The sequence below is a fragment of the Xenopus tropicalis genome, chromosome 4 (genome assembly GCF_000004195.4).
Source record: "Xenopus tropicalis strain Nigerian chromosome 4, UCB_Xtro_10.0, whole genome shotgun sequence".
Classification (NCBI taxonomy): Eukaryota; Metazoa; Chordata; class Amphibia; order Anura; family Pipidae; genus Xenopus; species Xenopus tropicalis.
Window position 1 is genome coordinate 121,857,766 of NC_030680.2, and position 25,839 is coordinate 121,883,604.

General features: G+C 41.7%; 1 protein-coding gene across 3 annotated transcripts; it reads left to right on the forward strand.

Moving 5' to 3' along the window:
- Nucleotides 1–86: 86 nt before the first annotated feature.
- tef (thyrotrophic embryonic factor) lies at nt 87–14,409 on the forward strand. 3 transcript variants are annotated; one of them, XM_012961199.3, is made up of 5 exons: nt 87–234; nt 9,356–9,667; nt 10,388–10,608; nt 11,717–11,928; nt 13,461–14,409. In XM_012961199.3, the coding sequence occupies exons 1-5, from the start codon at nt 144–146 to the stop codon at nt 13,480–13,482; spliced, it is 858 nt and encodes a 285-aa protein (XP_012816653.2). In that variant the 5' UTR covers nt 87–143; the 3' UTR covers nt 13,483–14,409. The 3 variants fall into 3 exon arrangements, with proteins under 3 accessions (XP_012816653.2, XP_031755978.1, NP_001017319.1); NM_001017319.2 differs by lacking the exon at nt 87–234 and adding an exon at nt 6,988–7,134; XM_031900118.1 differs by lacking the exon at nt 87–234 and adding an exon at nt 6,604–7,134 and having other exon boundaries at nt 11,717–14,409.
- Nucleotides 14,410–25,839: the final 11,430 nt, after the last annotated feature.

Sequence of the window (25,839 nt, forward strand, 5' to 3'; positions counted from 1 at the left end):
GAGGCGGCCGCATCCATTGGTGGGAAAGGGAGGGGGGGTTGGACTGTGTGAGTTTTCTCCTCCTCCCTGTGGATTAGTATCGGTGCTCCAGCCCAGGCTCCTGTCACTTAGTAAGTTGTGTGGATTGTGGTATCACAAACAAAATGTCCCAGACTGAGAGCATCAAGGGATTCCTGGATATTCCAGAAATGCTGAAATCTCTGTTAGAGTACCCCCTTCCCCTGCATGGGACAGGTAAGCACCCCCATTTGCCTCCTCATATAGCAAATACTTGGTCATGAGCTTTCATTCAGACTGGGTGACACGGTGCAACAGGTCAGTAGGTTGGAAAGATCCTGCGGGCCCCTCCTGTAATGCACCTGTACTATTGTAGCTCATCACTGGTGAATAGCAAACTGATGTGCAGCTGTGTAATGCAGAGCTTGCTTTCAACGTGTTGCACCATAGAGGGATGGAATGTCACAAAATGGCTATGATCTGAGAATCATATAAGTACAATTATTCTCCTGTGGCTCACCTGCTGCAGGGTTACTGGGAGGTGTAGTTCAGTTACATAGAGGCTGCCTATACTGCCTTCTGACATAAGTAATGGTAAGTAAAGTGTTATAACATGGTGTCTTGTGGAATGATTGTCATTTTATACCAGGGAAAGGCAACATAAAGCCTGATAAACTAAACTAATATCCCAGACAGTGGGCGATGGGAGTTGCAGTTTAGATTTGGAGAGCAGCCCCTTGCCCGTCCCATGTCTAAATGAAATAGGCACTTGTAGCCGGCAGGGAAAGGCAATGCTGGAATGGACAGAGGGTTGGTTAGGGGGTGCATTTTCAGTGCAAGGTTTAATTGAGCTGATATTAGTAAAGATGAAAGAAAAGATTTTGGGGGATTACAAACAGCAAGGAACGTCTGCACATAAAGGGGAAATATGTTTATTTTATCTGTAGTGTAGATTCCTGCATGTGTCCTCAACATTCTAATGACTCCCTGCTGGGCACTTTGACCCTCCACCCAGCACTGATTTTGTTTGATGTTATGCAATGAGACAGCCTCGCCCCACTCCCTGCAGGTCACTTTCTAGCTCAGCAATGATTACCAGTAGTTCCAGATCAATGATTACCAGTAGTTCCACATCAATGATTACCAGTAGTTTGTGACTTCTGCTCCAGTGCCCTTTGCATCCATGGGAAATCCTCTGGAGCTTTAGCTGTTTTAGTCCAACAACAACGTAGGCTAGTGCCACATGTGGCATATTCCCGTCCTGCAGATAAGCACAGACTGAGAATCTGCCCCTATGCTTTAAAAATCTGAAAGTTGTGCCTGCACCCAGAAACATTGCTTTGGCCCGTGTGTAGGCATATGCAGCATATTCCAGCCCAAACGGCATACTGCATTCCGGGTGCATGCACAACTTGCAGAATGGTCAAAAGCAGGAGTGGATTCTGTGGCTGTGAATCCGCCCTGTGTGACACTCGCCATCAAGGTTTAGTTCACCATCTTAATTTTTATAGTTTTTAAATGAATTGTCTTCCTTTTTTAGCCTCTTTTCAGTTTGTAATTTAAAATGCTGTGTGTTTGTTGGGGGTCACTGACCCTGGCACCCAAAAAACAGTAAGGCCAAAATGTAATTGCTATTGTTCTTTTACTTATCTTTTTATTCAGGCCACTCCTATTCATCTTCCAGTCTACCATTTATATCACTGCTTTGTTGATAAGGTAAATTGGACCCTAGCGACCAGATTGCTGAGCTGCTAAACAAAAGGCTAAATCATTTTTAATAAATGACTTGTTTTAAGTTGTTGTTAAATGGCAACTCCAGTAGATTGGCATGAAACTCATTCCTCTGCGTGGCTTGGCATGGGCTTCTGGTATTGCCATTCCCAGGACCTGGGGCTGGTACTTTGTTTTGTCAAAATCACTTTATTTTCCTGGCTACGGAAGCATAAAAACAGCAGACCCCACCCAGCAGATTTGGACTGGGATTTAAAATAGGCCCTGACAGATTACCAGTCTGGGCCTGCCAAGCAAAAGATGAAGTGCTGCCCATTATTTATTATGGGGGGTAGCTCAGCGATGGATGTAGCTATGAAAATACAAATATTTGGAAAAAAAAAAAGTGGCATTATCAGGATATAAGGGGCTATCCTCGCTACCACCAAATAAACAGTGCACATGACTATCAGGCATACACACACCATTTTATTTTAAAGGGGTCAAGCACCTTCCAGACATTTCTGCGATGCCACTGAATAGCCATGAATCCCATTTGCAATGCTGCTTGCCTGTGAGCCCTTCATTTTTATTTTGTTGTCAAAATGCCCAGCTTGGCTGAATTACAACACGGTACCAGCCTTGTGGTTATGTTGATAGAGGTTACATGAGGGTGTAGCTGCTATTTATCTAGGTCACTAGCACATAACGGTTACAGGCATTGGCCTGAACCTGATCCAGTTTCATCCTACTGACCTACTTACTGAAATTCAGGGTATAGGATTAGAGAATAGAGAGTTATGGTTTGCAGGGTGTGAAGGGTTTGTGTTATGGATCAGGAACATATTAACCACTGCAGTGCTGGGGTAATATTCGCTAGTGGTCCTTTTGGGAGTGTCAGTTTATAGAACAGTGAATTTTCCTATGGCTTGGGACCCCAGACTACTCTTTATTAGGCTGTGATAATCCATGGTCTACTTTAATAAAGTTAGAATAGGAAATAATATGTAAAATAGGGTTGGTACTTTATTCTGGATCAATTAATGTTTTATGGTATTGGTTAGAGTGGACCTCCATGATTCCCTTCAATAAAGTTCAAATTCTATTTACAGAAGAATATAGTAAGTTAAATTACACAATGAATTTTCATAAAGTCAGATATTTTCTGGATCCCCAGGGAGTAATCCTGTTATAGAGGGTTTTTGCCAGGGTGGATTTAGACCTAAAATGTTTTTTTCAACTACTGTACTATGCTATTTATTATGAATTCCAAACTGATATCAAACGCATCGCCAGATTCCAGGGAATTATAGCAGAGGTTTCTTGACTCTTTTGGTTTAGGAACCATTTAGTGGTCCAACTTTTGGTTCCAGATGCCTCTTAGCCCATAACAGCGTTAGAAAAATAAGAAACCTTTAGACCGATTTGGCAAGTTATCTGCCCGTGTATGGGCCCCCTGACAGGGCTCCCCGATCGATACCTGGGTGAAAATCGTCAGGCCATTTTTATTTTCCAGTCGGTTAGGGGAATGCATCAGTTCATTGATATGGTCCTTTGTCTGGCGGCCCCTATATCCGTTATTGTAAATCAGTCGTTTGGCTCTAGGGGCAAATGATCAAATTAGCTCAATATCGCCCACCTTAGCTGGGCATATCGGAAGAAGCTTCAGACGCTTGGTGACCTCACCAAATGAGTAGATTTTAACGTGTATGGCCACCTTTACTCCACCCTACGACAAAACTATATATAGAACAAGTAAGTGTTCATCCCAAATCTTACTTTAAATGACCCCCAGACTGCTGATCTCTCCACAAATCTTGTCACAATTTACTCCCAGAACAACAGAACAGTACTTTGCTGTCTTTTGGTACAGTAATATCACATGCTAAGGTCACATGGGCACAAATCCTTATCTAAATTAATCATTGGCCTCTTCTTCTTGCATTCCCCTAGTGCATAATTGGAATGATCCATTTTCTCTGCACAAATGGGGTATTCACTTCGCTGTACTCATGTGACAATTATAAAGAAATAGAAATCTGACTGTCTAGCTAATTGCTACAGTATTGAGGCTTTCTATAATTCCTGGGGTTTACAAATTTACAGACAGCAATATACATTTCAGTATGTATTATAGGATGGCAAATAATTAGTGAATGTCTTTCACATGGCCAATTTATGTATTTTAGTTACATAACAATTTTGACAGGATTAGGGTTAGTGCCAAGGAAAAGGATTAGTGCCCAGCCTCTTGACAACTGCTGGATAAGCTGTAGGCTGCTGTCAGGCAAGCTCACACCTCTGTGCATTGTTGGCACAATTTAAAAGAAGGCAAGAGTCGCACCTAAATAAATGGCATGCTATCCCTAAATCAGAAACAGGACTGTGCAATTAACAACTTGACCCAGCAAGTTTTTGTTAATCATAAATAATTTCAGGATATCTCCAAGACAACAACCTTATTACCTTTAAATTATACTTTGGTCTTTTCATTGCTGTTACCTGATCTGAGTTCCGATTCAACAGCAATTGTATATGTGAGGATTAGTAGAAAATGACCTTTACAACGAGCTGGCTTTTACATTTGTAGCAAATGTCATTGGATAGAGCACTTAAGGTGGTCATACACAGGCAGATTTAAAGGAACAGTAACACCAAAAAATGAAAGTGTTTTAAAGTAATTGAAATATAACGTACTGTGGCCCTGCACTGGTAAAACTGGGGTGTTTGCTTCAGGAACACTACTATAATTTATATAAATAAGCTGCTGTGTAGCCATGGGGGCAGCCATTGAAGCTGGAAAAAAGGAGAAAAGGCACAGGTTACATAGCAGATAACGAATAAGCACCATAAAAGTTCATGGAGGTGCCAAATAAGGGCTAAGATTGGCTATTAGGGGCCTCTATGCACATCAGCAGCAGTAAACATTGAGACTCCCAGCCCCCTTTCCCAAGAGGCTTCAGAGAAATCAGGGGGGGGGGGGGCCTTGAGCAGTGCTTTACTCTGCCCTACTCTAGCATTGGCCATGAATTCAGCCACCCTACCCCTACATGCAATATAGCAGAGGGCTGAACCCATCCCATATATTGCAGGTGTAACTCCTGACAGGGAAAATTATTTGGATTGTAATATACTGACCAGGAGTGCAACATATACGTTTATATGTTTTACTGTTTGTATTAAGTTATAAATAGTTTCTGACAGACCAGCAAACTTCTGTGTAAAATCATAGGCAAACATTGAGCAGAATCTTAATGAGCAGTGCTTAATGGACTTTCTCAAAATCCCCCTTGTATGTTCTGTCATTTGGTCTGCTCCCTTCTGAGTGCATTAGCTCAGGGGTCCCCAACCGCCGGGCCGTGGACAGCAGGGCAGTGGGCCGCAGCGCGTCGCGTGTATTATGCGGCGCGCCCCGCCCCCTCGGTCCGTGGGAAAAAAAATTTGCCTCCTACCGGCCGGTGCTGCTGAAAAGGTTGGGAAGCCCTGCATTAGCTCTACAAAAGAGCTAGACTGGTGGCCTTGTGATGTACCTGAAAGTGGCACTGTTCTCCCTACTGTTTTACAGGTTCCCAGGCAGGTGCACATCAATAAAGTATTATGAAGTTACGGTATCTCTGCCTGATAGGTTTAAATCTGGCCACACACACCAATATAATCGTATGAAATCTTGTTTCATAGGATATTCGGTGCGTGTATGGCAGATCGACGAGATGACCGATATCGCAAAGACTGTGGATATTGGTCGTCTCAGTGATCGGGCAGGTTTAAAGATTTTTATTTCAACAGCGCCTGAGCAGAATCTGCGCTTAGGGCTGAATTGGCAGGTGGAGTTAGAATCCCTATATTGTTTCTACCTCCATATCTGACAATTCAGCCCTGAAGGTCAGTGGGGGAAAGATCGTAATTGCTACATGTATGGCCACCTTTACACTGGGACTCCAGCTGCATAGGAAGAACCTGTCCCTGGCCCCACTAGCTGTAAAGCACAGGCAAGGCACAGGAGTTAATTGCATGCTCAAAGACCAATGTTCGCTAAAGTTGCTTTCGTTATATCACGGTTTGCGTAGCGTTGGGTGCAAGCTCCTCCCCACTGCCAGGGGCAATCGATGATTCACAAATTAAAATACAGTGCAGCACTCTGAAATTGCGAAAATCGTGAATTTTATTTGTGCCAAAGACTAGGCAACGTTTGGGCGTGCGCCCTTTATCAAGCCTCAAAGACCAATATTTCTTGCTCACAATGCACCTTGCTTCTTGTCCTTGCAACTGCCTGTGAGGTGCATCTGGAGATAATGCAACAGTAAGTGGCTCACAAGTCAGCTCAACTTGAATGCGCCACGTAAAGAGCAATATCCGGGTGGCCATGGCATACCCCTACCCAGCACAGCATTCAGTTTGAGGGCAGCAAGGAAAAGCAGGGCCTATTTTGAATTCCAGTCCCAAGCTGCCCTTAGATAGTAAGCTCTGGGACTAATAGAAGAGCAGCAGTAGGCACAGTGGTGGCCCTTACACTCCATGGTTATAACTATAGGGAAGGTAGAAGCTGCAGTTGTAGGGAAAGCGATCAGTGGCCCCCTTACTTAGGGGCAGTTGCAATGCATTTGGATAAACTGCGTTAACATTTTGGAGGCCTTAACATCTAGTTGCCCAACTGCATCTCCCCAAGATAAGCACAATGTAAAGAGCCCCTACGCCGTATAATGAAGGAGCCGCTATAAATTGCACACTGTTGCAGCTCTTGCCATGGTAACAGTTAATGATCCCCGTCTTCTCCTAGTGACGCGGCCGTGCAGTCACGTGATGGCGCCCCCCCAGCCGCACGTGTTCTTGCCCTGTGACAGTTCCACCATAAACAGGAAGCGCTCCCCATAGGCCAATCAGCGCCAGAAGGCGGGCAAACGCGCCCAACTTGACACTCAATTGGCTCGTAGCTTCAAACAGAGGCGGAGCGACAAACGTGAATTTACTTGTTTCAAAACGTGACTCTGCTTTTGCCGTCCCGTGACGTGTGAGCTGTGGGCGTATCCGTCTCACTGGCCTATCCCATCAGCCAATAAACAGTGTGCGTTTGTTTCTCATTCGCGCTCAAGGTACACTCGCTACTCCGCCCACCTATTGACGCTCGGCTTCTAGAAGTTCCCCGTTCGCTGCCTGTGGGGGAAAAGGCGGGACTTGGAGACATGGGTTTCTCTAGGCCACCAATCGCAGCTGGCTTCTTCTGAATAACTAATAACCGTGTGTGCGGAGTTTCCGTTCCCCCCGCGGTCATTGCTCCGGTTGCGGTGTAGGTTACTGAGTGCGATATGGAGGCCTCTTCCTGCCCTTCCAGTCCGGTTACTCCATCTCCGCTTCTCGGCGGCTCCTTCCCAATTGTGCTAAGAAAGCTCTTAGAGAACCCGCCCAAGGACTTTCTGGAGACTAGAGATGGTGAGGGGCGCAGTGTTCGTGTTGTGAGTAGGGTATGAAGGGGCTAAATGGCGGGTCTCAGGCCTTCCCTCTGAGAGATTAACAAGGAAAGAGCTGCTGGTACTGTGCTGCCGGCCTTTCCTACATCAGTACGCGGTATCGGGCACGGAAAGCCGCCGCACTACTTGTATTGCAAAGGGAACTCCCTATAGAGTCCATGGGAGAGCGCCCCTAGTGGTACTTACTTGGTTTCACTGAACAGAAGTATTTCATGTAAACACGATTTTAACATGTTGCGTGTATTTTAGATCTGCGATTTGATATAATAGGTTAAGTGGTATATTTCTGTAAATAATAACCCTGTGCCTTCTGTGTGAGTGGGTGCAGTGTAATGTCTCAGAGCCATTGTGTGGGCGCAACCAGATCCCCCCCTGGTACCTGCAATTGGGCCTTTTCTCTCAGAAACTAGATCCTTCATTCTGTGAGGGTCACATTGCAGTGAGACATGCAGGGGGTTATGGGTGGATAGAGGGGTAGGATTAAAGAACAAGGCAATGGGGGGCATAGAGTGAGACATGCAGGGGGTTATGGGTGGATAGAGGGGTAGGATTAAAGAACAAGGCAATGGGGGGCATAGAGTGAGACATGCAGGGGGTTATGGGTGGATAGAGGGGTGGGATTAAAGAACAAGGCAATGGGGGGCATAGAGTGAGACATGCAGGGGGTTATGGGTGGATAGAGGGGTGGGATTAAAGAACAAGGCAATGGGGGGCATAGAGTGAGACATGCAGGGGGTTATGGGTGGATAGAGGGGTAGGATTAAAGAACAAGGCAATGGGGGGCATAGAGTGAGACATGCAGGGGGTTATGGGTGGATAGAGGGGTGGGATTAAAGAACAAGGCAATGGGGGGCATAGAGTGAGACATGCAGGGGGTTATGGGTGGATAGAGGGGTAGGATTAAAGAACAAGGCAATGGGGGGCATAGATGTATGGTAGCAATATGGGGGGGTACCTGGGGCCTATGGGGCTGTAGCTGCACAGTGTACTTGCTGTAGTCACGGCCAATCAAACTTCCAGGTTGAAATGACCTGGTACAGCCAGCAAATCTGCTCGGGTGAATGTGGCTGCATTTATAACTATTTTATGCAAATGAATTCGGATTAAATTATCACGTAAGTAAGTGGGTCTGACAACAAGAATCTGCCCCTGGGGATTGTGACAGTGACATCTGTTGAACTCTGGGGTCCCTGCTTGCCCTACGCTACAACTTGGTGTGACAGTGCTGGCAGGAGAACTTTTAATTGCACCATCAGAAGTTTTGTCCTTTCTAAAAGTCAGTGTTTAATGGTGCTGAACAGTTGAACCTTTTCTATATGTGAGCATTTGCTTCAACATATCTTCCAACCTCAGTGCATTTGTACACAAGGGTGAGCATCATGTATCCAACTGCAGCCCCAATCCACCACTGCTTAGATGGTAATATACTTACCCCAGCTGCTGGCAGTTCTAATAGCTTAAACATTACAAAATAATGCACTCTTTAAAACGCTAACTAAGCCTGTAGGTCTGTGTCTGTGTTGTTAGTAATTACATTGCTGAATGAGACAAGGATATGGCTTGCAACACAAGCATAAAAAAGTTAATTGAAGATTCTTAATAAGGGCTGTGATTGGCTATTTGGTAGCCCCATGCGGACTGCTAGCCTATGGGAGCAAAACTGTGTCTCAGTGTTTCCATTACTTGTCTCCAAGCCAGAGATTTAAAAATGGGCACCTACTTTGAGGCTGTTGGTAGCAACATGAAAAGGGTTGGTGAACAACATGTTGGGAGCCACTGGTTGGGGATCACTGCCTTAAGGAGTTTTAGGATTGTGCTGCATGGCAAATCCCTGGGTGTATTGAAGGCCTCCCAGGCAACAAATGCAAAAAGCCCATTATGCTTTTATATTTATTAGCATTTTATTAAGTAATTTTTTCAGTCATAACCCCACAGATCATGTTGCCCATGTGCACCCTGTTACCTGGGCTGCTGTTATGAAATATTTTAATTTATCAACGTGAAAGATGCACTCGCCTTCCAGCCTGTCAGACACCAAACTTAGAATTGCCCTGTCCCCATTCAGCATACTGAGCTTCAGGCTGCTCCTCACCCAGTTGTTTATGGCCTGGGTACCTGTGGACTGGAGCGACACAGCATAGATTTGTGTTCGCTAAATCCTCCCATCTGTTTCTGTTTTCTAGAGAAAGACAAGAGCAAATTGGACAAGGATGATGATCATGATTGTAACTCTCTGGTGGCCTCTGCATCACTCATGCCCCCTATCTGGGACAAAACCATTCCATACGATGGGGAATCCTTTCACCTTGAGTATATGGATCTAGATGAGTTCTTACTGGAGAATGGAATCCCTTCCAGCCCAACACAGCTTGCTCAAGCCCTTCAGAATCCACTTGTGCCTGTCTCTGAGCTTGAAAGTGACAGTGAACCAGCTTCAACTTCAGCTGCCTCACCACTGTCTCCCTCTGTACTACTGCAGAAATCTGAGGTTAAAGGTAAGGCTCTTTATATGTGTATGTTTGTCACATGCACATCCAGCAACCAGAAGTCACTAAGGGGCATTGATAATGCAGTTATGGGTTCTGTTATCCCCAAACCCATGTACAGAATGCTTTGAAATATAGTGATGTAATTTCCCATAATGTCCTGTTTTACAGTGTTCTCCCCCAGGCTGTTTTAGCTTGCTTCTCTCTATCCCCGCTTTGCCCCTAAATTGCATGCAAAGTTAAAGTACCCCCCCATACTGATGCCAGTTGAACTGTGTTTGCTGAAGCACATAGTTCTATCAGCACTGAATTATTTTACATTTTTGAATAATTAGCATTTTTCCTTGTGATGATGACATAATACGTTATAGTTAAGGCTATTTAATGCAGCTTAAATCCACTTTAATAGTAAACAATCCTATTGGATTTTTTTAATGTTTATATTTTTAAGTAGCTTTCAGTGCTTCACATGACAGGCCAATTATCCAGGAAACCCCAGATCCTAAGCATTCTCAATAACACTCGATACCTGTATATTAATGTGGTAGAGTCATTAGCTCTTTTTTGAGCAAATAAAGGTTTGGTCCAGTTCTCAGTTCTCCCATTACACTACTCATTATACTGAAATGCCTTTTGGGCAGGGGATTTTTAAGAAAGGGAAAGTTCACATTTGGGAAAGAAGCCGTTTCTCTCACATTTTTCACCTTGGTTGTTTCTTTCAAATTGCAGATTCTGATTCAAAGGCAGAGGAAGACCCTCCAAGCCCTATTGATCCAGAAAAGGTAGAGATACAAGTTAACTTTAACCCTGATCCGTCTGATCTTTTGCTTTCAACTGTGCCTGGTGAGGAACTTTTTGATCCCAGAAAGCATCGGTTTGCAGAAGAGGAGCTGAAGCCTCAACCCATGATCAAGAAAGCCAAGAAAATATATGTTCCAGAAGATTTGAAGGTAAGTGGGATTTTGGTAGGTGTAAGGGTATTGCAGAGAATTGCTTAACAGGGGACATTGTAATAATGTACCCTGCATCTGTAAAGATGATGTTGAACAACTATTTCCAGCCCTGTTGGATGTAGAGAGCTGTAGTTAAGCAATATATGGAAGTTAGAATGTTGAACATAGCTGTCATTAATAATGTTGTGCACATTCAGAATTGTGTTTAAATGGAGCTTGAAATTGATTTTGACTTTAAAAATGGTGCAGGAAATGCCTTACAAGCTGGGTGAAGATGACTTTGAAAACTTCCTCAGGCCAGTGCAGTGTTTTTTTTAAAGGGAAAGTAACACCACATTTTCAAAATACAAATTTAGCTTTAAAATACTTTAATTAACACATGTAACATAGAAAGTTGTCATTGAATAAATGACACTACCTTGTAGGCATAGGGCACAGCAAAAAACGGCGATGTGGTGACTGATTTACTTCCGGTTACAAACCGGAAGTTCAGTTCCTGCATTCTCTAGCCATTTAGAAGAATGCTTTGAAGATGATTTACAGCTTTTTTCATGCTGGTTCAGGGAGATCAGGGAGAGGAGTGAGCAGTGAATGCTGTTTTAGCTCCTGTTCTGTTTAGATGTCTGTGTGAGTGGAGCGCTGCAGAGATTGTACAGGGAGAGGGAGGAGGGAGAGGAGGGAAGCTGACTGGAAGTTGGTCACAAGAGGAGCTGCTGCCTGAGCCTTATCAATACTTGGTAAGGTTATTATTTAAAATCTACTTAAGATATGAATATTTCTGTATGATAAATTTGCTAATAAAAATGTTTTGAAGGCATGTGTTTAATGTAAAATATTTGTGTTACTGGTCCTTTGAATAAGAGCAGATTCATCCTAAGGTAAATGGTTAAGGTTGCCATACATTGTAAGAACTGCTTGCTTAGCGAGGTCGCCAATGGACCGATATTGGCAGCTAAAATCAGCCTGTGTATGGCAGCCTATAGTCTTTAAAGGGTGCCTAACATAATGGCACACTTGACAATGGAATGTTACTGCATCCAAATAATGTGAAATTACTGGCTAGAGTACCCTATTCTTTTATACTTACCCTTGGTTTTTGTTATAGGATGAAAAATACTGGACACGACGGAACAAGAACAATGTTGCAGCCAAGCGTTCCCGTGATGCCCGGCGACTCAAAGAAAATCAGATCACTGTTCGGGCAGCCTTCCTGGAAAAAGAAAACTCAGCACTGCGCTCAGAGGTGGCCGACCTCCGCAAAGAGCTGAGCAAATGCAGGAACATCATTTCCAAATACGAAAAGCAATTTGGACTGTTGTAAGCATTCTTGTGTATACTGACCCTCTTGCCCCAATATAGTTACATAGGGTTGAAAAAAGACCAGAGTCCATCAAGTTCAACCCATCCAATATCTTTACCTTGATTATAGCATCGCCTGGCAGTTTTGTCATTTACAAGTACACAATATTCTATGTATTACTGCAAACATAGTTGGTGAGAACTATATAATAGATATTGTTTGGGCTAAGATAGAATTGTGGCCTCTCTTGTTTATGGTTGAAAGTCCTCCACCCCTGCGACAAAGGAAATGCTAGAAATTTGTTGGGTGAAAGGGAACTTAAGCTATATCTGAAATTGTTTTTGTACAGCAATACAATGAAGGAAGCAAGGACTGATTGGTGCCCACTTTTATATATCTGCAGCAAATAAGAAAGGTGTGGCTTATAACATTCATTATGGGTCACAGTTAACACTGCTGCAAAGCTGGCTTACACTAGCCTCAGATGGAACAAACTGCCAGCACAAGAAAAGATTAAGAAGGAAAAAACAAATAAAACCCTTCAGGATGCACAGTGACAATTAGTCCTGTGCAGATATCCTAGCCATCTGACTCTTCCAAGTGTTTTTATATATTATGTCTTAACTACCTCTAATAGAGAGCTGCTGTGTGGTTTGGGTAACTACATCATTTCAGAATGTTTGCTTTCCCAAAGTATTGTGTGGAATATGCTGGTCATTTTTTTAAAGGTAAATGTAACCCCCCCCCCCCAACTTTTTTTTTTTCTTAACTGGGGCACTGATTAGAGAGAATCCTATTTATCAGAGTTTTCTACGGTTAATAAGAGCAATGGAATGTATAATTGCAACATTTTTTAATCAACAAACCTCTATGCCAGGCAGGTTACAGTTATGAAGCAGGAAAGATAATATATGTGTACACATACCATTATGAAGCAGTGCTGATAGGTTTTGCTTTGTCTGCCACCTTCTAAGGTCAAGAGCTAATGTCCTTGTGTTTTTGCAAACTGATGGTCATATGTCTGTCCATATAGAAAGCATCATATAGTGTAACTAAATCAGTAATGGCTAAGGCCACTGACAGCCAGTCAAGATAGCCTTTTTATTGGCACGTTAGATGTATGCAGTATGGGAGAGATGCTTATTCAGAAAAAAATACAAAATGAATCATAAAAAGCCCAACTAAAAAGCTGCTTAGGTTACATCGGTAACATACTTAAACTTAAATGAAAAAGCAAGGCCTTCTAAGGAGTTCAGCTTTTAATTAAGTCCATAAAATAAGGTTCTCCTTATAAAGAATGGGCATGGGCTTAATAGGCTTTGGCCATGAGTCTGAAACATAAAGTGACCGTAGAATTTGCCTGTTTTTCTAACAATAACTGGAAATCACCCACCTTGTTGCTTTCTTTTCACCATGGATTTAGTTCTGTTCGTAGCATTTATATTAATGGAGCATTGATTTGGGAACCCTCCTGAATAACATTCTCTCTATTCAGTGGAACTGTCTGTTTGTAACTCTTGTACTGACACTGTTTTGCTTTTATTTAAAGTGACTTCAGCGATTCAGAGTGAGACTACTTTCAAATTTCTATTTTGTCCAAACGACTTACAGTAAAACCTTCCAGCACTGAATATCAATGGAAATTACTAACCCAAATTTTTCCTAAATGCTGGCAATGCATTTTCTCAAGAACTAGAAGGCACAGACTCCATCCGGCAACCAAGCCAATCAGATTTGCTTAGATCCTTTTTTTTTATATATTCTGAAAACGTTAAAAAGAGTGCATCCCATAGTAGACAGTTTGTTTGTCCTGTTGGTGTGGAAATGAAGATGATGACATGTTCAGTGTGTGCCTTGCATATAGTAATGCAGTGCCAACACCTGAGTGGTAAAATGGCTTTGCATGACCAGTATGTGGTTGGGTATTGTACATTGTAAATATGATTCTAGGGAGTAATTGCAACAATTTCTAATTATTCTGCTTAGACCTTAGCAGTTCTGTGTGGGAATAATAAAATGTTCTTATTGGGCCAGTATAACCGTATCACAGTATAAGGTTTGGGTTTATCGTCACAAGAAAAACAATATGAATGACTTGTATAATGTGTACAGTTTATTTTATTATTACAGTATTTTTCAGGGCTTTGTCATATTTCTTATTAGTTTGTAATTTACCTGCTGGTCTCCAAATCGAGTAAAACTACAACTCTCCACATCCCACAGGTATCTAATAATGATTCTGTGAGTTGCAGTTCAGTATCTGAAGCACCTTAGATTGCTCAATGCTTGTTTTTACATTTTGAAAATGGTGGTAGAACAGCAGCTGCGCAGCTAAACTGTTGGGATGCAGAATTCTCAGAGGTGTGCAGACAGCCATTTCTATGATTAGAGCGCTTCAGAAAAAGTAGGGACCCAAGCAAATGCAATAGAAACTCGTGTATGCAATATTTTTCTACTTTGTAAAGATATTCCAATTAAATTGAGCTCATTTAAAGACAGAAGTTTTCCTTTTTTTCTTTTCCTTGAAGAATGGGGGTGTGGCACTTACATATCTTCATCTCCTTTCACAAATGTGTTGGTTGCAAAGTCAGTAGAGAGGGGGCGCTGTGATTCTAAATAGTAAGACATTTTCCATTAAATGAATGAAAGAATTAAAAATACTTTCCTTGTTCTGCTCCTGCTTTGTTCAGAGGGAGACCCTTCTTTTAGTTACCTGTCATGCCTTTTCTTATGGGAAAATCTGTTACCAATAAGCCCACAGACATTTTTTGGTATGACCCCTCACATATTGCTGAGCTGGATTTTTTTCAAGTCACACAGGAATGTATGTATATATGTATGTATAACTTTATTTATAAAGCGCCACAAGGGTACGCAGCGCTGTACAGTCTTACAGAGTACAAAATTACACACATGGAGGACAAGTGATATAATAAATAAATACAATAAATATATATAAGTGCCATGTGGTATGAGACACAGTAGGAAGGAGGTCCCTGCCCTATAGAGCTTACAATCTAAGTGGTTGGGTAACATACAGGCACAAATTGGAAGTTAAGAGTGCACCAGGTATGGGCATTTGCCCTTAAGCGCAGGACTGGGCAAAATAATGTTTTAGTGCTCCAGAAGGTAACGGCTGAGCTTTTTCTTAAAGAGAGTGGGTGAGTGTTCCCTACAGAGGGATTCAGGGATAGAGTTCCAGAGGTAAGGAGCAGTGAGATAGAAAGGTTAAATGTTAAATGTCAAAAAAACAAACATTTTTAATAAAGATATATTTTGTTCCTTTTGGACAGTATAAACATAATTAAAATGGGTGACTGGTAATTATTACTCCTATGGAATCATCTTTTTTTATATTTGTGTTTGGTTTTCCCTACACAGAGATGTATATTAGATTAGGCTAGTTGCTAAATGCCACCTGCATTCATCTGTCCCTGGCCCTTCTCATCTACACCATTCCCTTTGTGATGCACGAATCCTCAGATGTGTGTAGTTCTTTAAAGGCATTAAATTGCTTTGTGTTGGAGGATATATTGGGGGGCTGTCCGTTACTTTTGCTGCACCCTATAAAGAAGGCATAGGCAGCTTGCAGACATTAGGATGTTGAACTTCAGCTCCCACAATCCAGTGGCTGATAGGAGGTGTTTATGAACATCTGTAGGACTGCAGATTGCCCATCGCTGCTATAAAGAGCTTGCTGGACCTCGTGTACAAATGGAGCAGTAATCACTAGTGATGAGTGAATCTGTCTCATTTTGCATCACAGAAAATTTGAGAAATGGCAAATTTTGCAAAACACATTAAAGTCAATAGGCATTCTTTCACAGCTACCGCACAAATTTTTTTCCACTGCTGGTTCAGGCATTTCTCGGCGGCAAAACTTGCCAATAAATTACTCTCATCACTACTAATCACTTTGTCGCTGGCTAGGTGGGAGCCAGTGTTTGTGTATTGTCTTCTATTCCCTTGTGTGGCAGCAGGGGGCGCAACGGGCATACTGTATGGCAGAGTACTTCCAGACATGTTCCAGATCTGCTGCCCTGTAATTACCAGTTACACGGTTTTAAAGGGCATTGTGCATGCATGTTGGTTAGGATTCATGTGATTATACGAGTTATAAACCCACGAGGTAAGAATTGGGCAAATAGGCAGAAAAAAATGCTCATTGCTTTATTGTCCACTCAACATGTTTCCAGCCTACTTGATAAAGAGCCAGCTGTGTGGACAATAAAATAATTCTCGAGCAGTTTTCTGCCTATTTGCCCGTATTATTGCCAAGTGGGTTTATGGTTCAGTAGAAACTGAGGAATAGAGGAAAGCATATAATTCAAAAACTATAAAAGATAAATTACAAAGACCAATTGAAAAGTTGCTAAGAACTGGCCGTTCTATAACATACTAAAAGTTAACTTAAAGGAACAGTAACATCAAAAAATTAAAGTGTTTTAAAGTAATTAAAATATAATGTGCTGTTGCTCTGCAAAAACTGGTGTTTTTGCAACAGAAAAACTACTATATAAATAAGCTGCTGTGTAGCCATGGGGGCAGCCATTCAAAGGAGAAAAGGCACAGGTTACATAGCAGATAACTAGTAGATAAGCCCCATATAATGGGGGTTTATCTGTTATCTGCTAAGTAACCTGTGCCTTTTCTCCTTTGAATGGCTGCCCCCATGGCTACACAGCAGCTAACTTATATAAACTATAGTAGTCTTTCTGAGGCAAACACACCAGTTGTAGCAATTCAGGGCAACAGTACATTATACAGGTATGGGATCCTTTATCCGGAAACCCGTTATCCAGAAAGCTCCGAATTACGGAAAGCCCATCTCCCATAGACTGCATGTTAATCAAATAATTCAGAATTTTAAAACCGATTTCCTTTTTCTCTGTAATAATAAAACAGTACCTTGTATTTGATCCCAACTAAGATATAATTAATCCTTATTGGATGCAAAACAATCCTATTGGGTTTAACTAATGTTTTATTAATTTTTTAGTAGACTTAAGGTATAGAGATCCAAATTACGGAAAGACCCCTTATCCGGAATACCCTTGGTCCCGAGCATTCTGGATAACAGGTCCTGTACCTGTATTGTAATTACTTTTATACACTTTCATTTTTTGGTGTTACTGTTCCTTTAAAAGTGAACCACCCCTTTAAATGTAAGGCACCCATATAAGAGATACAGCTCTATAGGGCAGAACTGCCTGTTTCCCCTCAATGGGATGCTGTTACTAGAGAGATGCTGAAGCAGGGATTCTTTAAAAATGGGTCCCCATACTGTCTAGGGTGGTCACCACTACCCCCCTGAAATCTACCTACAGTAGGAAATCCTCATTGAATCTAGTTACATAGTACCATTTTGAGGGTTATTGGAAAAAATCTGGCAGAAGCATTGTTCTATATTCTGTATGATACCCAGGCAGAAGGGGACCAGTAAGCACCCATGATCCTGCGCCCTTTCCCATCGCATTGACAAATAAATAGGGCACAGACCATTATTTTGCCATCCAGAAGGCTGTAGTGTAAACAAGCCCATATCCCTTTACCATGGTGTAACTCATGTTATTACACTGGGAGTGGGGTTTCTGTGTTGTGTGGGGCTCTTTAACAAATTTTGGTTTAGAAGTCAGAGTTGTCTATTGCAGGGCTCCCCAACCTTTCTTACTCGTGAGCCACAGACAAATGTAAGACTTAGGGAGCAACACAAGCACCATAAAGGTTTATGGAGGTGCCAAATAAGGGCTACGATTGGCTATTAGGGGCCTCTATGCACACTATCAGCTTACAGGGGGCTTTATTTGGTAGTAAATCTTGTTTTTATTCAGCCAAGTCAGGAATTCAACAGTAACTATCTGGTTTGGGGGCACTGAGAGCAACATGTTCCTCAGGGAATCACTGGTCTATTGGATATCATGGAACAACAGAAACTATGAAGTCATTCAGTTTTGAAGGAAATGGTGCCATTCCATTACTTACCTGCCTTAGATCATTAAATGCACCTAATTGCCACTGCCACAGACTAGTGTTTCAGGGGTTTGTTATTGGTCCATGCCATGTGTCTTCTTCTCTGTTTAGTAGTTGAGAGAGCAATAATCATCTTAAAATATCCTTGTTGGATGGGGGCTCAAGCAATTTAACCCTTGCCAGGGATACTAAATCATATAACGAAGCACAAGCTGCGTCAAACACCAGGTGACATTTTGAGCCTCCTCTAGGCCTTTCTCAAGGCTGCAGCATGTTCTTTGTTATATGTGTCTTGTTGTCTGGCAACACAAGGGGCATATATATTATGGTGTATGAAAAATTGTGAATTTGTTTTACACAGCATAATAAATATGCCTCTTGGTGTGGCAAATTAAAAAGCTTGCAGCAGTATAAAGGAAGAACCCCTCTTTATAAGTGGGCTTAACCTGTCATCTATGGAGTGATCATATATAAAGGTACCTGGGAGTGAACACATTTTTAACTTGAAGAGACACCTAAAGACACAGTGGCTAAAATTATTACAATAAATAGGACTTGTGTTGAAATTACATATACAGACAAACATTATTCAAAAAATGATTTACAGTTACAGTTGGATATTGTTAGGCAGAGGTTGGGCGCCCTAAGGAACCGGCCGAATGAACCCTCGAGGGAACTCTCAATATGCCTATTTGAGCAAAACCTTCCCCCCCTTCATATATAACTGTATCATTACACTGTTTCTACCATTGCTAGGCCTGTAACAAACTGCACCTTTAATTACATTCCCCCAACCAACTATATTCTAATTAATATGTAATACGCAAAGGTTACAGCATGATTTTATAAGTTTTCAGTGTTCACTCATACAAATGTATATACATACAACATATGTATGCACCTAACTAAAGGAACAGTTTACCTTAAAATAAACTTTTAGTATGATGAAGACAGTGGTCTTCTGCAACAATTTTCAACACACACACACCCCACCCAAACTGACCTATCTATACACTCACATACAGACCCACACTGACCTATCTATCCACTCACATACAGACCCATACTGACCTATCTATCCACTCACATACAGACCCATACTGACCTATCTATCCACTCACATACAGACCCATACTGACCTATCTATCCACTCACATACAGACCCATACTGACCTATCTATCCACTCACATACAGACCCACACTGACCTATCTATCCACTCACATACAGACCCACACTGACCTATCTATCCACTCACATACAGACCCATACTGACCTATCTATCCACTCACATACAGACCCATACTGACCTATCTATCCACTCACATACAGACCCATACTGACCTATCTATACACTCACATACAGACCCACACTGACCTATCTATCCACTCACATACAGACCCATACTGACCTATCTATACACTCACATACAGACCCACACTGACCTATCTATCCACTCACATACATAAACCCATACTGACCTATCTATACACTCACATACATACACCATATATACCAACATCAATACTAACTGTAGATTTTAGTATTACAATAGCCTCTACTCTATCTACACACTGTATCCTTTGCTGTCACAGCTAACCAGGGCCAAAACTAGGGATAGAAGAGGCAGAGGCGCATACCTCTTTTGCATGCCTATACCACCTGGTTCCAGCCATCCTGCAACTCTGGTGAACAGGCTAGCAGGGATAAAGAAGCGGGGGCAGGGTTGGGTAGGAACAAATTGCAGAGGAGCTGGAACACAGTGCAGATACAGTAAGGAGCTGATGGAAATACGTTTCTCCACCTGCAAAGAAAACACAGGCACAGAAAGTCAATGCAAAATGCAGTGTGCCATTAGCACATTGGAAAATGCAATTCCCAAGAGCAGTGAGTTAAGCTCCATTCAGACCAGACAAGAGGAACAAGCACCCAGTCTTTACAGGTTAAGGGCTTGTCGCAGGCAACTAGTCTCCCCAAAATACCATCCCACCAGCGAGTATGGAAATCGCTGGTGGGATGGCATACGCGGTGCATTGAGAGGAAACTTCCGTGATTTTGGGGAAATCGCGGCACCGCGTATGCCATCCCACCGGCCATTTACATACTTGCCGGTGGGATGGTATTTCGGGGAGACTAGTCGCCCGCGACAAGGGAGATTTGTTGCGGGCAACTAGTCTCCCCATCTGCCACAGCCCTTAAGGTTGCCAAAAATTGACTGATACTTTTCAGTACCCAACCCATCAGTCCCCAAGCCTAATGGATGTACACCATAAAAGTAAAAAAAAAGTTGAACCAACCAACTGATTTCCATGATATAAAAATATTGGCCTGCATCATGTACTGAAAATGAGTGGGAATGGCCGTGACAGTGCCCCAACACTGCTTACGGAAACTCTTACTGCACAGAATAAAGGAAAAGGTGGGTTGCAACAATCTTATTTACCCTCTGTGCATTGCAGAGAGCTTGTAAGTGTATTAGGCACCTCGTGGGACATGACTGATATGCAGATATACATTCTATAGAACACAATGCCAGCACAATGGCTATTCATCTTTCCTGCTTCCCAGCCTCTTACTTACTGAGATATATTGATTCTACCCCTTTGTTTGTCCTCTTGCTAAATAATTTATCATGTGTCCTTCAACATCATAAGACATGTTTGGCCTACAGGGACAGCTTTATTCAGCTTTGCATTGAAAAGCCTTCCCTCTAATTGTTGCTGTGATCTAAGCCTGTTACTTGGGTAATGAGTGAAATGTTTCACAGAATAATTTCTCATAATTGTCATGTTAGCTTTCGCAGAATCGCTCCGTCACTGGCGAAATGCTGCTCTCTGTCCTCCAGGAAAAGTTCTGTATTTTACTGCCACACAAGAATTATAGCTGCCACAGTGAATACGCAGAGCCTTATCATATTCATTCTGCATAATGATAAAAATTCAATTTGCTCATTGACTGATCTGCAGAGAAATCTATCAAAAGTCTCATTTCTTTGCCCTGCTTAATATGACTACAAATGGAGTTTTTACTAGATTCATGAAATTGTTAAAAAAAAAAAAAAAAAAATCTGCCTGGGATTTTATTTACAAACCAACCTTTTTTTTTTTTAACCCTTTTTACTAAAGCATTTTTTAGATTCCACAAAAATTTGCAGCAGTTCAAAAATCAGAATTTTAACCTTTGAGCAAAATCGGAGATTTTTAAATTCAACTTGGCCCTCAGGATTCCCAGTGTGCTTGGAGGCCCCTATTGGACTATGCATAGTTGAGGCCAGGTCTGGATCAGCTTTAATTGCACCTGCTCCTGGCCAGTGGCATAACAAAATGTTACTGGGCCCCACCAGGCCTGGAACGGGATTCAAAATAGGCGTTTCAAGTACACAGAGGCCCAAACAGCCACTACAGACCCAATAAATAGTGACCGACTATGGAATCTTATAGAAAACCCTCTGGCATTTGGCAAAATCCACAGATGGCTGATCCAGGCCTGGGCCCCACAGCAAGTTCAATTTAGGGCCCCAAAACATTGGTAAGTTGACCTACTCAACCAAAATACCTTAAAAGTGCTCATCATACAGTGTCTCACTGGGTCACCTACACTCCTAGCCCCCTGCACTCTTTTGTTACCCTGCTTTCTTTAAACAAGTAAGGTAAACGGTGGGATGGGAGGACTCTACTACTACTAACTTAAGCTGGCCATTCACGCACCGATAATATCGTACAAAACCTCATGTGTATTGCAAGTCGGCAAGGCGACCGATATCACAGGAAGCTGCTGATATTGGTCGACTCGCTGATTGGGCAGGTTAGAAGATTTTGATCGGGGCCATTGAAGGCGCCTGAGCAAAATCTATGTTCAGGGCTGAATCGGCAGAAGGAGGTAGAAATCCTATTGTTTCTACCGCCATATCTGACGATTCAGCCCTGAATGTCAGTAGAGAGTTGGAACGATCTTTCGTGCGACCAACGGTGTGTGTGTGGCCAGCTTTATAAGAGAGTGCAGAGATTAAAACCAGCTACATGTTGCTCAGTAGCACATTTACATAGAATTTTGAAACCAGTGGCAATTTTTTAAATTAATGAATATTTGGAAATTGCTTAGAGTAGGGTTGTTACTTGTGTCTGGTTAAAAAACTGGACAAAGGGGGCGTGTGCGATGACATTATTACGCAAACCACCTGGTGATGTTTCTGGTGTTGTGATGGCGTTGAGGTTATTTCATGGACTGCAATTCAGGGAGTTTCTTTCTAGTTTTTCAAATGTTTAAAACCGGGCAGAAGGTTTTTGACTCTGGTCAAAGCTGGACAGGTGGCAACACTACCTTAGAGTTCCGTCTCTTTCATTACATTACAAGTTTTTGAATGGAGGAATACTAGGAAATGCATTTATTTATAAATTTCCTTATTTCCTGCCCATGAACACAATGTCGCTCTGACTGTTGCCATAGCCTATGGAGTGGTAGCACTGGCTGATGGTATTAAAAAGCTCCATAATCCAGGGAAATAAGTTGCAAATAAGTTGCAGCTAAAACTCAGTCCCTTTGTTAAATGAATAATTAAGCAGTAGAATTCTTTTTTTGTAACTCAAATTTTTTAGTTATTTTTTGGTTATTTTTTCTATTTCTTTTTCTTTCCTTTTATTATTATGTACCCTTCTCCTGTTCAAGGTATAAAAGGCAAAAATGCAACTATACTATAATATCCAAACACCGATAACCTGTAGAAGTCAAGTAGACAGGAAATAAATCAAAGCATCAGAATTTTATGAACATTTACCTGTCTAACTCAGGTCAAAGAGAGAAATCAATGTTTGGAATATTGTTAATAAGCTAACCAGAATGCATAAACTGTACTGTAACTATACCTGTTATCTTTTCAAATGAAAAAACAAAAACATTGCACATCAAAGTGTCTTGACAGTTGGTTGGTTGGCATTTTTCATTAGCAAAGTAGTAGAATTCTTAATGGATCGGATGAAAGTGAGTGTAGGGCCCGGTCAGACCGGGGATGTATTTAGCCAGCTTGAAGTATATATATATATATATATATAGTCTTGCAAAGAATCGGCACTCACCAGTATCGGGCACAGGCTGGGTGCTGACAAAAATAATGCATCAAACTCAACAGTAGAAAGCACTCACAGCTACAGCATCAATCAGGTCAGTGATTTATTTCAGCATACCATCTATGCATTTCGATCACCACAGGATCGTCATCAGGATGATAGACAGGAAGTGAAGTGTGGCTTATCGCATTGATATATATGGGATATGTCCTATTTTATGCACTAGTATGAGTTTAGATGAGTATTGAAGTTAATGGTGATATTTATAAATTCAATCTTTAGTCATGACATGTGACTTTGTCATGTGTCTTGATAGATTGACTCATATGTGTTTTAAAATTATATTTCACTATGAGTTGTGCCATGTATATATATATATATATATATATATATATGTATGTATATACACAAACAATTGCTTGTTTAGAGGGAGGGCATTTTTTGGTAGCTTAATGCACAGAATGTCTTCATGGCCTAGATATAGTGATATAGGGAGGGTGCAGAGGGGCTCTTTTCTTTGTCCAGAATCTAAGGCACCAGAAATGGCACAGATAAGGCATTGAAATAAAAGCAAGGAATAGGTTAGAATAGTAATCAGTGGCTTTAGTGAGCTAAATGTTTCACTGTTACTTCAAACACTGATGCACTTACTGAGTAACAAAGATATATTGGCGCACTGAGAATCATACCGGAGTAAACAATATGTCTAGGACTGGGAGAAAACACAGATAAACAATAATCTAAGTGGTTTATTCTTTGATTTAGTAATGGATTCTTTCAAGTTCACAGCCAGTAAAGGAAGGAGATGTCATGCAGACAAAGGAAATATATTAGACAAATAAATAATAGATAGACGTCCTGTGCCTTTATTTGTTTCTCTATGTCAAGTGATTAAATAAGTGATTTGCCATCCTCAGTTCTCGTATAATAAGAATTAATGCCAGTTTCCCGCACCCGACTCTCCATCTCTATGCCCTTCATTATTCTACTCCCAGGATGCAGAGGGGGGTAGAATAGGCTCTCTCAAAAGGGACAAGGGGGCACTATGCTCAGTTTTAGATTTACCTGCTGCCCCATTATTGTATGAGTTAAACTTTAATGTAGGAGCAAGGCTATATTAGCTAGCAGTATAGCTTAGAATGTGAATAAAAAAGACTAGGAGAATAAAGAGGCTGAGTGAGGACAGGAAAAAAAGATAATTAGGAACGTGGGTCTGTGGTGGACCCCTGCCATCCCTGTCCAACACTGTATGGCACACAGTGGACAATGCAATGTACAATATGAAATCCCCAGTATATGTAATATATACAACTGTATTGACTTATTTGTGTTCCTGCTGTTAAAGGGGGTGTTCACCTTTGAGTTTGAGACACCTTTGAGACAATTCATGATTAGTCTTCGTTTTTTTTATTATTTGTACTTTTAAAGTTATTTCATTTGCAGTTCAGCAGCAATTCAGTTTAAAAATTCATCAGCTATTTGACTGCTAGGGTTCAAGTTACCTTAGCAACCAGGAAGTGGTTTGGATGCGAGACTGGTATATGAATAGGGCCTAAATAGAATATAAAGTACAAAAAGTAGGAATAACAATAAAACTGTAGCCTCACAGAGCAATAGTTTTTTGGCTGCTGGGGTTAGTAAAGCTGCAAAGAGTTGGAAGAAGAAGGCAAATTATTAAAAACTACAACAAGTAAATAATGAGACCAACTGAAAAGTTAGAATTTGGCCATTCTATAACTAAAACTTATACTATACTAATACCATACCTTTAAGGTCTATATATCGGGCAAGTTGGAAAGCACTGAGCCATTTAATAGTGACTTCACTCTCCCCCTGTTCTTGTGCCACACTTCCCAGCATCCCCTAATGAGAATGGAGATCTGGGGACAAGGGAGGCATTGCTGCACCTGCCCGAGTCTCACTGTGTATATCGCCGTTAGTACACTAATACACCATTCTCTCTGTATGATTTAGTTATATATCTAATTACACCAACCACTAATCATTTCCCTCAGTACCTGCCCCAGTGAAGCTTGCAATCTAATTGCAGTCAAAAAGTTGGGTAAATTTCATCTGCAGGTTATGAAGTGTGAAATAAGCAATGGAAGTGGGGGGGGGGGGGGGGCATGACCCATCATCCCACTCAGCATACAGGCGCTCATTGCATGGATCCAGATAAAACATTGCAGTGATATAGCTGTAATTCAGTTATGAGCATCAGTTGTACTGTTTGGGAGAGTTCATTTATAATTCACCCCTTTTTATTGTTCTGCAGCTTCCATATTTGGAATTAAAACTGGTTGCTAGGGGCTGATTAACTTAGCAACCAATAATGTTTTGTTTTCTTTCTCTGGACATATGTGCATGAAAACGAGTGCCCTGGGGGGATAATTCTTTATTTTGTCATCTGCCAGGAGTCGGCTGGATCTGTTGGGCACCATCAGATGTTCTGCTTAGCCCTGCTGTACAAGGATGGGGCAGTGGCCAAAGCATTTATATACAGACCCCCTTTCATTAGTCCTATGGTTCCCAATATATATGCATAAAATGTAATAACCTAATAACCTTGTTATCGATTAAGGGGCCCAGACCATAGGTTGGACCTCAAAGGTAAGGGGGCTTGTACCAAAGTCTGAAAACTGTCGTATTAGGCAGTATCCAGAGCACTGCAGGAGTATACACGCGCCTCTGTTGGTCTGTAAAGGGCATTGCACCTAAAAGTAACTGCTATTTGTATAGAGGTAATGCATTTCCCTTATGTGATGCCCTTTCCTTGCTTGGTCTTCTCCAGCCTGGAGAGGAATTAATGAGCGCACTTTCCTGGCCATCAAGCCTGATGGGTACCAAAGGCGACTGATTGGTGCGATCATACACCCCTTTGAGAAAAAGGGATTC

Bases quoted from the DNA above. Each gene is read 5' to 3' on its own strand.
- tef (NM_001017319.2), top strand. From the start codon at position 7,011: ATGGAGGCCTCTTCCTGCCCTTCCAGTCCGGTTACTCCATCTCCGCTT. The intron at 9,668-10,387 runs GTAAGGCTCTTT...TTCAAATTGCAG, and splicing joins GCAGAAATCTGAGGTTAAAG to ATTCTGATTCAAAGGCAGAG. The intron at 11,929-13,460 runs GTAAGCATTCTT...TTTTATTTAAAG, and splicing joins GAAAAGCAATTTGGACTGTT to TGACTTCAGCGATTCAGAGT.